The 14,296-nt window shown below is 40.5% G+C and overlaps 1 protein-coding gene across 11 annotated transcripts in view; it reads right to left on the reverse strand.

The window, feature by feature from the left end:
* Positions 1-14,296, reverse strand: part of USP7 (ubiquitin specific peptidase 7) — a 122,687-nt gene that overhangs the window by 61,449 nt on the left and 46,942 nt on the right. For 2 of the 11 annotated variants that reach the window (XM_087878502.1, XM_034420562.3), the window contains exons 1-2: positions 7,521-7,822; positions 6,336-6,481 (exon numbers count right to left, since the gene is read on the reverse strand). The exons of 4 other annotated variants lie outside the window; for them this stretch is intronic. In XM_087878502.1, coding sequence (XP_087734628.1) covers positions 6,336-6,369 — 34 coding nt within the window. In that variant the 5' untranslated portion in view covers positions 6,370-6,481; positions 7,521-7,822. Of the gene's footprint in view, positions 1-6,335; positions 6,482-7,493; positions 7,823-14,296 lie in introns of those variants that run through there. 5 more of the 11 variants (XM_087878501.1, XM_087878499.1, XM_060693010.2 and 2 more) reach the window with 4 other exon arrangements.

A 14,296-nucleotide genomic window follows, 5' to 3' on the forward strand; every position in this document is an offset into this window, starting at 1 on the left:
TATCATTAGTATTCTGTTTTCCATCACTGACCTACTGTTTTTTTCTGCTTTGAAAAGTTTTCCAAATTACTTGTTAATGCTATTAAATTTTATTATTTCATGTAGTATCTCCAAAATGCAAAGCCTTGTTTTCATTTTTAATTCACAACTTATTGTTAGGCAGTAACTAATTTTTCATTATCCTTACGAAGGAATGCCCTTTTGTTTAGGATAAGATTTCCAACCATGTGGATTTCACTACAACTCTTATCATTCCTAGCTGCCATAGGAATTGCCCACCATACCTGGAGATTACTAGGAAAGGCTCTTCTATTTAAAGCTAGTTTATGTAGTCTTTGACTTACAATTGCAATTGACCCCAAAATTTCTATTCCTAAGAGAGACATTTGTTAAGCGAATTTTGGCTCATTTTACGATTATTTTTTTTTGCCACAGTTGTTAAGTGAATCACTGTAGTTGTTCAAGAGCCTTGGTGGCACAGCAGACTAAAGTGCTGTTAAGTGACACCAGCTGCCTGCAATTACTGCAAGTTCAAATCTCACTGTCAAGTTTCCGAAAGATGCCCTAATTAATTTATGAGCCATGATCCAAACTTCAAAGGAAATATAGTGATTTATTAGGAGCAACATTCCGGCAATACTCGGATGCAGTCAGGACTGATCCCACGTAGATTTACGTTCCCCTATGACCCTGTCTCTCCCCTCCTCCCTGGCCATGTCATAAATCACATTTTCCAATTAACCACTTTGGCTGGCTGTAAAACCTAACACCCTCCTTCTGATTGCGGTCAGAAAAATGTATGGAATTCACTTCAGTTCTCCCTCCCTCCTGCTCATGGCAACTTGAAAGCTTTGCAAGTTGACATCACCAGGCTCAAGGTTGACTCAGCCTTCCATCCTTTCGAGGTAGGTAAAATAAGGACTCGGATTGTGAGGGCAATAAACTGACTTTGTATAAAAAAGAACACCGCTTAGGGCCCCCCGAAAGCCCTACTAAGCAAGTATATACAAAAGTATGAAGGCTATTGCTTAACGCATTGTAAGCCGCCCCGAGTCTCCGGAGAAGGGCGGCATATAAATCGAACCAATAAATAAATAAACAAATAAACAAACAAACAAATTAGTAATATGGTTGTTGTGAATCTGGCTTCCCTGTTAACTTTAATTGTCAGAAGGTCACAAAATGTTATTACAAGACCCAGAGACAATGCAACCGTCATAAATATGAGTCAGTTGTCAAGCATCTGAACTTGATCACGTGATCAAATGAACTAAATGAACTTTGTAAGTCGATGACTATCTAAATTGCCAAGAGACAGCTTATGAACGGGATACTTGGTGATCTGTATCTAGTTATACCTTCTTGATTAACTATTGGACAAGCAAATTGGTTAAAATGATCTAAAATCTACGGGATGGGTATCTTTGTTTTTTTAGACGTGACTTGGTACGTTACGATTTTTATCAGAGCAAAATTTGCAATGATGAAACAGAGTTTAAGGAGCTTTTACTTCCAGACGTCTATTAAATATCCAAACTGCCACCATAAATTGAAACATCACAATATCACAGAAGCCTACCTAAGAGACTTAGCTGGACATGGTCTGTTCAAATCTGATTAAAACCTTTTCCTGCTCAGTGGCATGCCTCATTTCCTCGAGGATATATGTCTGAACTTACCAACAAGAGATTCTGTTTACTTTTATGAAATTATAAGACTTGTTCATATGATATGATTACACAGAAAAATTCTTTCCCAACCTGGTGCCCTGCAGATTTCAAATAATCACACTGTAGGAAGGGGGCACTCAGTCTATCAAGTCTAATTAAGACTCCAAATTAAAGCATTCAATAGAAGAGAATATTTATAGCTCAGGGTTGAACCGTGGGGTCCATGGGACTCTCTGAGCTCAGATTTCTTACAGATGGTTCATTACCAAACTAGGTAACACCATCAATGATGACAATGAATTAAAGCATCCATGCCAGATGATTTTCTAGCTTTGTTCAAACACATTCAGTGAAGGTACCTACACTGGGTAACCCATACTGCTTCCACTGTCAAGATACTTTTTATAAGGAATATTTTCCTAACTTTGGACCAATCCTTCTTTCCTTCTCTTTCTCTCTTTCTTTTCTTTCTTTCAGTTTTGTTTGCTGCCCATCTCACCACAAGCTGACTCTGGGCACCTTACAATGTTAACCATCCTGTAAAATAAAAACACTTTTTCATACCTGCTCTCTGAAACAACAGAAACAGGGTGGATAAAAATCTATGATTTTTAAAAAATAAAATTTAAAAAATCGGAATTTTTTTAAAATTTAAATTGGATTTTTTAAATTTTTATAAAATTTATTTTAATAAAATGCTTCTGGAGTAAAAATCTATCTAAAGATAGTTTTCTATTTAAGATACATTAGTAATTGAGTTTATTCAGCATGAAATGGAGCTTAGTTCTATAGTAGGAGGCTGTATATCCTGCAATATTGGGACTGTCGGTGAGTCAACAGCTGGTCAGAGGAGGAGCCACTGCGGGGCAAAGATGACAGTTGCGCTTTAAAAATGATGATTTAAATCAAGTTGATTTAAATCAAGCCTTTTTACAAGTGATTTAGATTATGATTTAAATCATGATTTAAATAAACTTGATTTAAATCAAATCCACCCTGAACAGAAAACAGGTCTTCTTTCAAAGAGGGGAATTTAACAACCCTTTTAGTACGAAAAACACAAATCAGTAGACTTTTCCATTATTATTTTGAAAACAAAAGATACATTGGGAATATGCACAGGCATTTCCTTTAACAAAATTAAACTCACAGATTTTACACAAACTGGTGCCAGAATTATCTTGAAATAATTAATTAAATAATTGGGGAAGTATTATTTATTTATTTTATTTATTTTATTCAATTTTTATACCGTCCTTTTCCTACTGGACTCAGGGCGGTGCACAGCCTAGAATAAAAAACATCCCAAAACAAAATTTTAAATTTTAAAAGAATTAAACAAAATTTAGGCCCAAAATTTAAAACCTCCCAACTAAAATCCATTTACAATTAAAAATTGTAGGGGGGGGCGTTACGCCAGCCCAGCTTGATGAAATAGGAAAGTTTTGAGGGCACGGCGAAAGGTATGCTGATTGTGCATGCTTTCTTTGAAGCAGCTGGGTGAGGGGTTGCTTTCTTAAACTCCTCCATATGCTCAGGGCCACTTTATCATGACATCCTTCAAGAACAGCTAGTCCTTGTCTTACAACCACAGTTGAGCCCGTTTTTTACTGCTAAGCGAGACAGTGGTTGACTGAGTTTTTGCCCCATTTTACGGCCTTTCTTGCCAGTTGTTAAATGAATCACTACAGACGTTAAATTAATAACACGATTGTTACGTGAATCTGGATTCCCCATTGACTTTGCCTGTCAGAATTTTGATCACATGATCATGAGAATGCTGCAATCATCGTAAGTGTGAAAAATAGTCATAAGTTGTAACTTCAAGCAGTCACTAAAGAAATGGTTGTAAATTGAGGATGAGCTGTAAGGGAAACTAGCTCTGATTACTTCTGGGAGCTTACGGGTATTATGGTATCCTTTCTCAGTCTTCTCAAGGGTAGACACACCCAGCAACTTTGCTGTCCCTTTGCAGCTCTTGGCTTCTGATAGGGATATTCTAAACTTACTGATTTGGTGACAGAGTATTCCAGAGTCCAAGCTCTGGAACATGCAAAACCGTCTCGGGGATGGAAAATAGCCCATTCCCAAATCAAGTGGATTTTGTCCATCCAGTCTTTTGCCCATCCTTATTAGTCGTCTTTACAATCCATTCCAGTTTGTCACAATCCTTCGTAAAATGCCGTATCCGGAACCCAACTCCATGCAAAATGTGGTGAAAAGAGCATCTCCCATGGGAAGTCACGATGTTTTTCCCCTCCCAAATAATTCGGGGAGAAGTCACCGTACACTGATTAGAGAAGACAAATGAGCAGAGAACTGCCAACGTCACTGTTTGCCAGAGTGAATATGGTCTCTTAAAAATGCCTACACTGATTATTTTCTTCTTCTCTTTCTCTTTTTCTCTCTTTACTGTCTTAGTATCACGTCACATAATCATAACTTTATCTTGTTTATCTCTCTCTCTCTCTCTTGCATTGTGGCTGGCTTTTTTTCAATTTGGAGAATCCTTCCCTTTCAAATGCATTCTAACCATTCTAATGCACCCTTTGCCATAGTCATCAGTTGCTTTTTCAACATTCTTTTGGCCCATATTATTAGCAAGCCAGATACTTCATGCTCTGTAATTAAAACTGTTATTTCTTTTTCCTAAAGGCAGCATATAGTCTCTGGAATCTATTCTGGCCCTAAAAAGTGCTGGGACAAAATCTCCTAACTTTGAGATTAAAAAACCCCAAGATGTTAGTGAAATACCACACTAGGCCTAATAAAGTGTTAATAATAATCTCCCCCACCCCAAACATCAAAGGGGAAAAGATCAGCTATAAATCACAACCGTAGTTACTGTAGTCCAAGTTCTCAAAAATGTAAGTGAAAGACAGCCACCAAAATGTTATACCTCTAACCTAAGCGAGAAGTCTTCATTGCCTCCATTAAATTCATTTTGTCATTTTAGCCTACTTCCCAGGTTTATTACTTTTTTAAAAAAATCTTAAGGCATTAACTATTCTCTACAGTTTTATGTTAAGTCAACTAAATAAACATTTGTTGGACTACAACTCCAAAACTGACTGTCCAAAAAGGCAATGCCTTCTGCATTTAATCTACAGTACTAGTCAATAAATGAAAATAAAACAATACATAAAGTGAAAGCAACAAAATGATTGCAGGGCTCCACAACCTACACAATCAGAAAGCGATTTCAAGAACTAAGGTTAAAAGATGCAAAAACTAAGGGGAATAGGATCCAAAGATAACTTTAAAAGAGTGCTTATTTCACATTTGATCTGGCACAAGGAAAGTCCTTTTATGTAGAATTGATTTACAGAAATCTCTGCGATACCTAAAATGCAATATCAGTGATTTGGGAGGTTGTAATCACCCTTGGAGACCTAAGTTGGTCATGACGGAAAAGATGAACTAACATCACAGCTCAGAAAACCTTAGAAGAGCAATAGATAGAGAAGTTAAAATCTCCTGACCATTCACAGACTGACAACCTAGTTGTTGCAATCTGCACCTGTGCAAAAGGCACATTTTTCTAATTTCAGATGGTTCACTAAAAAAAACAAGGCCCATTAAATTTGCATAAAGTTGCTTAATATAAGTAGTAAATATAGCCACATCAAGGCCAAACTTCCACAAACATGTTTATTAACACCTCCGGATAAATTTGCAACATCTCAAAATAACCGTTTTAAGTACAAAAGTAGTTATGAGAGAAGTAACAGTAGGAAAAAAAAAAGAGTTCAGATTTTTCTGGCAGAAAAAAAAAATCAACACACACATACATACACATCTCCTGAAGCAGGTCTCTAATATGGCTAAAAACAAAACTCATCCCTGATCAATCTCAGTTTATAAAAAGCCGCTGCTGTCGAAGAATGAAAATTATGCTTTCCAGTGAGAATGACTGATGTTTTAATAAAAACAAATCTTCCTTATTTACTGAAAAACGGATTTGATAAACACACAAGGTCAATCTCTGTGACAGCCGAGTACTCGGCACACTGTACGGATGTGGTTCAAACAGAAGATTAAATCAATTTACTGGAAGTAACAGCCGATGGTTGTGATGGCAAACCTATGGCACGCGTGCCACAGCTGACACGCAGAGCCCTCTCTGCAGGCACGAGCCATCGCCCAGCTCAGCTGCACCGTGCATGTGTGCCTCCCGCCGGCCAGCTAATTTTCAGGATATGCGGGGGGCGAGGCACATGAAGGAGATGCATGTGCAAGGGGGGTGGGCGCGCGCATGCACGGGGGGACGCTCGCACCCCCCGCAGCCCGTTTTTGGGCCCAGGAGGCTGCAGGGAGGCCTGCTTGGCCCAAAACGATGCGTGGGGAGGAGGGTGCGGTGGGGCCCGCATTGCATTATGGGTGCCGGCACACGACGAGAAAAAGTTTAGCCATCACTGACCTATGGTATTCACAGTCAACCAGTCTGAATGTTGAAAAATATGGTTGCCAGCACCACATGTCCAGCTGCTCACAGGAGAAAACAGCCACCACCACATGGGGTGCATTTGTGGTTAACCCTATTCCAGAGCGAAGGATTCTGAAGGAAACGGTATCTGCAGGCAACTGTACCTGGCCAATGTTTTTGTGAACACTGAGAAATATCTGACTCATGAGTGAAGCTTAGCCCCGATATTAAGATCTCACCTGGGTTGAAGACATAGAGTTCAAGCAGGCTCATGTTGATTTAAAAGTGGCGGCAGGTAGAAGTCCTTCCTACCAGTGCAGAAACGTAAAGAGTGGCCTAACATCTATCTATTGTGTCCAACCAGCTTGAAGATCAGTTACATCACCTAGAGAGTTGCAAGAGAAGTGATTAACCTACCCGGGCACCGTCCAGTGGTTCTCAGACACAAGATAAGGTTCTTCCTACACAAGAACCAGTTTCAGAGGAGATATAAAAAGCATAAACATCTTTGTCATTTTTGTGGGGGGGAGCATAAGTTTTGGCCCGCTGGTGAATGCAATGCAGAAGAGCTTCATTTCTTTGTCTTTACTGGCTGTTCAGTTAGAAGGAAGGAAAGGGCCTTCCAAGACACGGTTTTGCTAAGACAAGCAAAGTAAAGAGTGCTGTGGGGATATATTTGTGACTGACCCATTCTCTCTTTTAGTTCACAGCCAGCAGCTGCAAAAGTTAAGACAATTGGGGGGGGGGGGGAAATCCAACAGGCAACTTTATGTCAACACTATCCTGGGCGGCATTTCTGCCTAACAGCTGGTATGATCCTGAAAATGGCTCTTAGTAACTTTAGTAATACAACTGTTCTATAAGACCCTTTTTTCTATAAGACCTTTTTTGGGTGGGTGGAGTTGGCTGGCCTAAGGGAAAATGATTGTTAATTAAAAGGAAAGAAGGGGGGGAGAGAGAATTTTGCATCACCCAAGTCAATTGATTAGTATTTCTCCCCACCCTAAAATAATACACCTTTCTCATGTAATACAGAGATTATGTTGAATACATTTAGATGATTGTTACAAGTATAAGAATGCAATTATTGGAAAAATGTAGCAGCCTAATTACCAAATCTAGAAATAATTCCTATTACAAAAAGAAGCTTTTGTATAATTCTGAATAAGCCAAATAACTAATCTAAAGGAGGGCAATATGACAGGGGAAAATATCTATTAGTAATACTGTTGCTGTTTATTTTGCCATTTTTCAAAACAACCATTCCAAATTTGTTTGCAAGCAACTGCAACTGAAAATAAAATACAAGAATCCCTCAAAGAACTCAAAGCTACTGATTGAACTCATGCTTAGACCTGCTTAAAAAAAAATCAACGTAACTTTCTGTTTTGATTTACTTAAATCTAGGATTTCAATGATTATACCCGACCAAACTTGAATCCAAGACAATATGAAACCAGAGTTACTTGAGCTGCTGGTAGCTATGGAGGAACACAGGGGGAAAAAAGGTTCACACTTTCTCATTCTGTGACATGTTACGGATCTTACAAATTAAGTTTGATTTTATCAATGGTAACCTTCCGGTTCCCTTAGCCTGCTGAAAGTAACTAGTCTTTTTTTTTTTTTAAATACTGAGGGAAAGAAAGGCAGGATAGCTGCTATGCAAAATCCTTTTGTGGGGGGAAAAGCAGAATGCTGAGACTCAGAATTCCATGGCAGTTGCTGTGGCTGAATCTTTGCATCAGCCAATGGCTGAAGACCAGGTTTCCAAAAAAAAAGAAAGAAAGAAAGAAAGGGGAAAAAAAGCTCTTATCTGCAGTAAATTAAAAAAAAAAAACCAGAAAAAGAATAATCAAAACATCTAAATGTTCATTGGAAAACAGTGCTTTTCCAGCTTTGATATATTATGCAATATATTTATTCTCTAAGGAGAAAACATAATGTAATTTAGTATCCTTGGCCACATCCAAAGAGCAAAGACGGGAGGATACAGTATATTCACAGCCCTCTCACACGTGTCTGTTTAGCGAGAAGTTCCACTGAATTAAATGAGGCCTGTTCCATGATCTGCCTGCGTGATCACATGCACACACATCCTGGATTAATCCCATAGAGAGATTCCCTACAGAAGTGTCCTGTGCTACAAAGAAGAGTGAGACAGCAACTGCTAACATAAAAGGTTGGGCCACAGAAATACATTATTGGAAGGTCTGTTCCATTTTTTTTTTTTTGCAGGTTTGTTCTTTGCCCGCCCGCCCCCCCCCCAAAAAAACAGGAGATATGGGTTGATGCAAGAGCTAGAGCTGGCCTCTTAAAGTGAATCTACCGTATTTCCCCAAAAGTAAGACCCTGTCTTATATTTTTTTTGAACCCTGAAATAGGTGATTGGCCTTATTTTCGGTGAGGCCTTATTATTTTGGGGCGCGTGGAGCAAGACGGGGCTCCTCTTGCCATCTTACCTGATTTCCAGCTCTGTCTCCCTAACCCTAACCCAGGGGTCTGCAACCTTAAACACTCAAAGAGCCATTTGGACCCGTTTCCCACAGAAAAGAAAACACCGGGAGCCACAAAACCCTTCCGGTGCCTGACTATTTCCTGAGCAGCCACAAAACTAGCATATGTAGTTGAATTAAATGTTCTGTTTTCTTCTGAAACTTTTCTTGGATTTATCCATGGTTGGCCTACCGGGGGTTGAAAAGCTCAATAAATCACGTGCTGACGGGTGTTGCACATTGGCGGTTTTGAATGACAGGGAGCCACAGCAGAGGGGTGAAAGAGCCACATGCGGCTCCAGAGGTGCAGGTTGCTGACCCCTGCCCTAACCAGAGGAAATGGTGGGGACCGGCTGTGCGTGCGGTTAAATATTTTCGGGGAGGGCTTATTTTAGCGCATGTGCTCAAAAGCCCGATTGGGCTTATTATCAGGGGATGTCTTATTTTAGGGGAAACTGTGTACCAGAACAGGGGTCTCCAACCTTGGCAACTTTAAGACTTGTGGACTTCAACTCCCAGAGTTCCTCAGTCAGCAAAGCAAAGCTGGCTGAGGAACTCTGGTAATTGAAGTCCACAAGTCTTAAAGTTGCCAAGATTGGAGATCCCTGTACCAGAACATGTGCAGAATATTTGGATGGGCAGAACACTGTTCGTCAAAAATGGCTGCTGAATTATTTTGGCTCCAATTGGAAGCCCTGAGACTTTGGCTTCTAATATGTACAGGACCTTCCCTCTCTTTAAGAGCTGGCCCACTTGACTTAGAGACATACATGAGGACCCCAGGAAGTCAAGGGAGTGGAGGTCCTAGCGTATCTTCTCTGGAACTGCCCCCGTGCAATGGAACACATAACGTCTTGAGAGACAGACAGGGCATGTCAATCTTCCTGCCTTTTATAAACCATTGAAAACCTAGCGGTTGTACCAAATATGTGGACCTAATGGTACATGGTTGCCTTTTAGTTGTGCAGTCATTTTGCAGATTTTAATTGTAGATAGTTTTTGTTTTGTTAATTGTAGATTGTTTTATTTTGAAGACCACCTCGAGTTTCAATGAAAATGGGCTATATATAAAACCGTGCAATAAAAATTAAAAGGTATTTCTATCCAGAAACAAGCAGAAGCCAAATACTGACTATAAAAGCTAAATTCCCTAGATCATAATTTCAATGAACTTGCACAAAATACTCACATTAAAAGTTGTACGTCTGGTAGTAACTACTCGGTGCAATTATATATATATATATGTATAGGAGGTGTGTACTATTCCATTAGGCATGACAGCCACAGTTTTAAGAAAAGCCACTGATTGTGAAGAAGATGTCCGGAGCTCAAGGCAAACAGTAGCAATGATCCATGTTTAAAATATTCCCCAGAAGAAGCACCCACAGCCATCCTCCATGGGTTACCAAGTGTTCATCTATATTGTATATGATTAAGAGGTTTGAAGTCAACTCTAAATACTTCCCTCCCTAGGCAAGCAGCAAACATGAATTAGCGTTGTTTGAACATTATGCACAGAAAGGGCTTCAAGCTGTCCTTATATCGTCATTACACAAGCATGTCTTACTTTGCATTCATCCAGAGGCAGCAGGAGAGCTGCCCCAACCAGCCCGTATCCTGCCAATGCAGATTCTTTGGATACAGGTCAGTCGGGCAAAGGCGTTGCTCCAGTATGGCTGAGGCAGAGGAAGCAGCTTTCCTATGCAACCAAACCCCATATTCTATTCAGCAACCTACAAAGTGCCATTACCAGATGCAAACCATCCCTTACATTCCATTGCCGATGATTCAGAAGCCACCACCTTCAAAATTATTACTCATGATCGCAGGCAATTCTGAAGGTTCTTAACTTCTTCCACATGGACAGGACAGGAAAGAATGGAGAAAAACAACCCACAAAATAACTTATGTGAACAAAACAAGGCAACAAACGGCAGGTAATAAACAGTCCAATTAAACATCATGTCATTTGTCTCCTCCTTAGCGAGTTGAAATTAAACGGAAACTGAAATAAAAGGGGGGGGTGTTTAATGTGATGCTATTTTAAAAAGCTGATCACAACCAGGTGAGTTTTTACAAGCCAAGGTTTTTCCACTCACCCTGAAATAGGGAAAACACGTAGAGATCCTTGATTTGAGACTATCAAATTTGAGTTAGCAATAGAAATAGAAATAGCATTTAGATTTATATACCACTTCACAGTGCTTTTACAGCCCTCTCTAAGCGGTTGACAGAGTCAGCCTCTTGCCCCCAACAATCTGGGTCCTCATTTTACCCACCTCGGAAGACTGAGTCAACCTTGAGCCTGGTGAGATTTGAACTGCCAAATTGCAAGCAGCTGGCAGTCAGCAGAAGTAGCCTGCAGTACTGCATTCTAACCACTGCGCCACCGCGACTCATTTAGTCAGCAAATCATAGATTTAAAAACATGCAGATGATTAAAGGTATAGCAGAGTTTTTAAAAGTGCCAAGTATAAATGTTTGCCTTTTTATAAACCTATTAATTTGATCACAACTTCCCTCGAGTTTTAATGCTCTGGTCTTAACTATTGTGAAAAAAAGTTTTAACTCCTGGTATTTGCTGCATGTATTGAAGTTTGATTATCGCATTTCATTACCATGTTTTATTCCATGTGATTTCAATTTCATAAGCAACCTTGGGGAAAAAAATTTCTTTAATCTTAGATAAAATTAAATTTAGATAAATTTCATCCTCTTATTTTTGCCAGGATTTATTTTAAAATGTTTTATATTCCACTTTTCTAAGCTCTAAAACAGGGGTTCCCAACTCCCGGACTGGCATTGGTTTGTGGCATGCCCAAAAGGTTGGGGGCTGCATCAGTTTCCATCTTTTATCCGTCTATCGCTTTTAACACACAACAGTTTATGCCTTCTTTTTCACATGGCAATTTCAAAATATTTGTCTCCCACCAATTCTTTGCTGCTCTTTTAACTATTACACAGAGGGCTTGTCTCACAGTTAACACTTGCTATTACGCCTTTCTCCTGTGAACCCACTCCAGTTTTGCCACATTCCCTTTGAATTGTATTGTCCATAACTAAGCTCAGTATTCTAACTACAAGGCAGAGGACAATAGAGCCTATGATTTCCCTGCGTTCTTCTGTTAAAGCAGTTTGACTGCCCGGAAATTTTCAGCTTGTTGCTTAAATTCAGACTGTGGGCCACCAGGAGTTGTAGATCCTGATCACATGCACTACTACCTAGCTTAGATTCTACAATCTGAAACCTGTATTTGATACTTTCTTCACAGGTAAAGTGAACAAAATGTTTTCACTGCTGAATTGTCTCTGGATCTGGCCCAATGTTCAAGCTTCATTAGCAGCGTGATTTGGTCTTGCAGTTAAACCAATATATCCTATACTTCATGCTGAACAGCACTGGTCTCCATTCAAAACAGCCTTACCGGATGACGCAAAACCATTTGTGAACAACCTTCAATGCGGTTCAAACATATCACAATTAACATTAACATTTCTCTGACTTAAACTTTAGGGAGATTAGGAGAGACCTTTTCAAATGCTATATTCAAGATATACCACATTCTTAGCATTCCTTTGGTCTATCAAAGAAATCATTCTGTAATGAAGGAGATAAGGTGAGTCTGACAAGATTTGTTCTTATCAAAGTCACACTTACTCCTGAACAACAGGATTGTTTTCGAAATTCCCACAGACGTGCACTTATTCTAATCTCTTGTGCAATACAGGCATTAAATTAACCTATCTGTAGTTTCCGAGTCCTCTCTCTCCGTTTCTCAGTATCACAAGGCAAGATTATTCCATACATCCACTACATTTAAACCTATATAGCTGTGATGGCAAACCTGTGGCACGCAGAGCCATATTTGCAGGCACACGAGCCGTTGCCCTAGGTCAGCTCCAGCGCGCATGCGAGTGCTGGCCAGTTGATTTTCGGCTGGCCCCGACCTTGCCCCCCCCCCCGAAGTCTTCACGCAGCCCATTTTGGATATCAGGTAAGTACAGGGCTCACGCAGAGGCTCTGGGAGGGTGAAAAATGAGCCTCCCAGAAGAGGGCCGGGGCAGGCCATTCCCCCCCCAAGGCTCCAGGAAAGTCTCAAGAGCCTGGGGAGGTCAAAAAATGGGCCTACCAGAAGTCCGGAAACAGGCCATTTCTGGCCTCCATAGGCTTTAGGGAGGCCTACTAGGCCCAAAATGGGGGTGCGGGGGGTCATGTACGTATGCGGGGGGGAGCATTTGTGCATGCATGCGTGGGGGGGCATGCAAGGGGGCATTGCATTGTAGGTGTGGGTATGCAAGCATGCAGAATTGCGTGTGCGCATGCTTTCGGCACCCAAGGAAAAAAAGGTTCGCCATCACTGCTATATAGTATATCCAAAACTGTATCTTTGGCTATATTTTGATGAAATTGAAAAGCAAAATAAAGATGAACATGTTCATGAACCCACATTTATTAGCCTACAAAATCTCTGAGTAAGTTTCAAGGAGCTAGCAAAGGGAGGTACCAAAAAAATTCAGAACTGTTTTTACATTTTTATCTGGGGCATAAAGGGCGGGCCATTTGATTTTGGTGCAAGGTGCAAATAACAGTATAATAAAGACAAGTCTGGCCCTTCCACCAGCAAAATCATTTACTCATTTGGATGCACAATTTCTATCGCCACAAAAGAGCTATGATATATTTTGTATGTGCAAAACAGGAAAGATTCTTTATATTGTGGTTCTGGACAAAACAGGCCTTCAGAATGTTTTAGGATGGCTGAGGATGGATGGATCAAAACTCAAAACAGTTCAAAAGTTTTTGGTTTCAGAAACAATGGGAACTCAGAGCAAAAATATCTACCAAATAGTGGCTCTTTGCATTTACAACTTCTATTAAGTTCAGCAAAGTTAGCAGCATTTGTATATGGAGCACGTTAGTGCGAGCATGAGTGTGCAAATATATTCTAACTGCATTTATCTGCTGACTTTGCAGTTCCCTGGGATTACCTGAGATGCAGTATTTGCTGTACAAGTCAGCCAGCTGCTCCTAATCGCCTTTCCTGAACCTGAGCCACCCACTTCAGCAACCAGAACTTTCTACTGGAAAAGAACATTACTGTGGTGCATACAACACACCCTTCACTCTTTCAGCACAAGGCCTGACAAATGCGATGAGGGTTTGCTTATCACCTATGCTTCAGCCAGCACATACCTCCAGAGCCATCCCTGGAGACCAACTGTTCCTACAGTTTCCCCGAGAACCTTCTAAAACAGGGGTCTCCAACCTTGGCTACTTGAAGACTGGTGGACTTCAACTCCCAGAATTCCTCAGCCAGCAAAGCTGGTGGACTTCAGCAAAGCTGGCTGAGGAACTCTGGGAGTTGAAGTCCACCAGTCTTCAAGTGGCCAAAGTTGGAGATCCCTATTCTAAGAAGTGAAGTGAGGTTCACCCTGTCTGTGTCTGCTACCAAGAGGTTTGTTGTGAAGCACAGAAACTGCCTTGCGCAAAGGGGGGGGGGTTGGGGTGTCAAAAAGACACCTGGGCACGTCCTGCACAGCTGCCCATTGCTTTAGCAGTCGGCCGAATGACAAAATCCACGAAGAGTTCCACCTGGAGTGGAAAATCCTTCAGGATTGAACTGGAGAGGTGAAGGAGAGTTCAATCTGGTGCTGATCAGGCTCTCCTTCTAAACGTACCCGTTGCATTGCTTTTAAAAAATTAAAAC

The sequence above is a fragment of the Pantherophis guttatus genome, chromosome 14 (assembly GCF_059756535.1).
Source record: "Pantherophis guttatus breed Tessera chromosome 14, ASM5975653v1, whole genome shotgun sequence".
Taxonomy (NCBI): Eukaryota; Metazoa; Chordata; class Lepidosauria; order Squamata; family Colubridae; genus Pantherophis; species Pantherophis guttatus.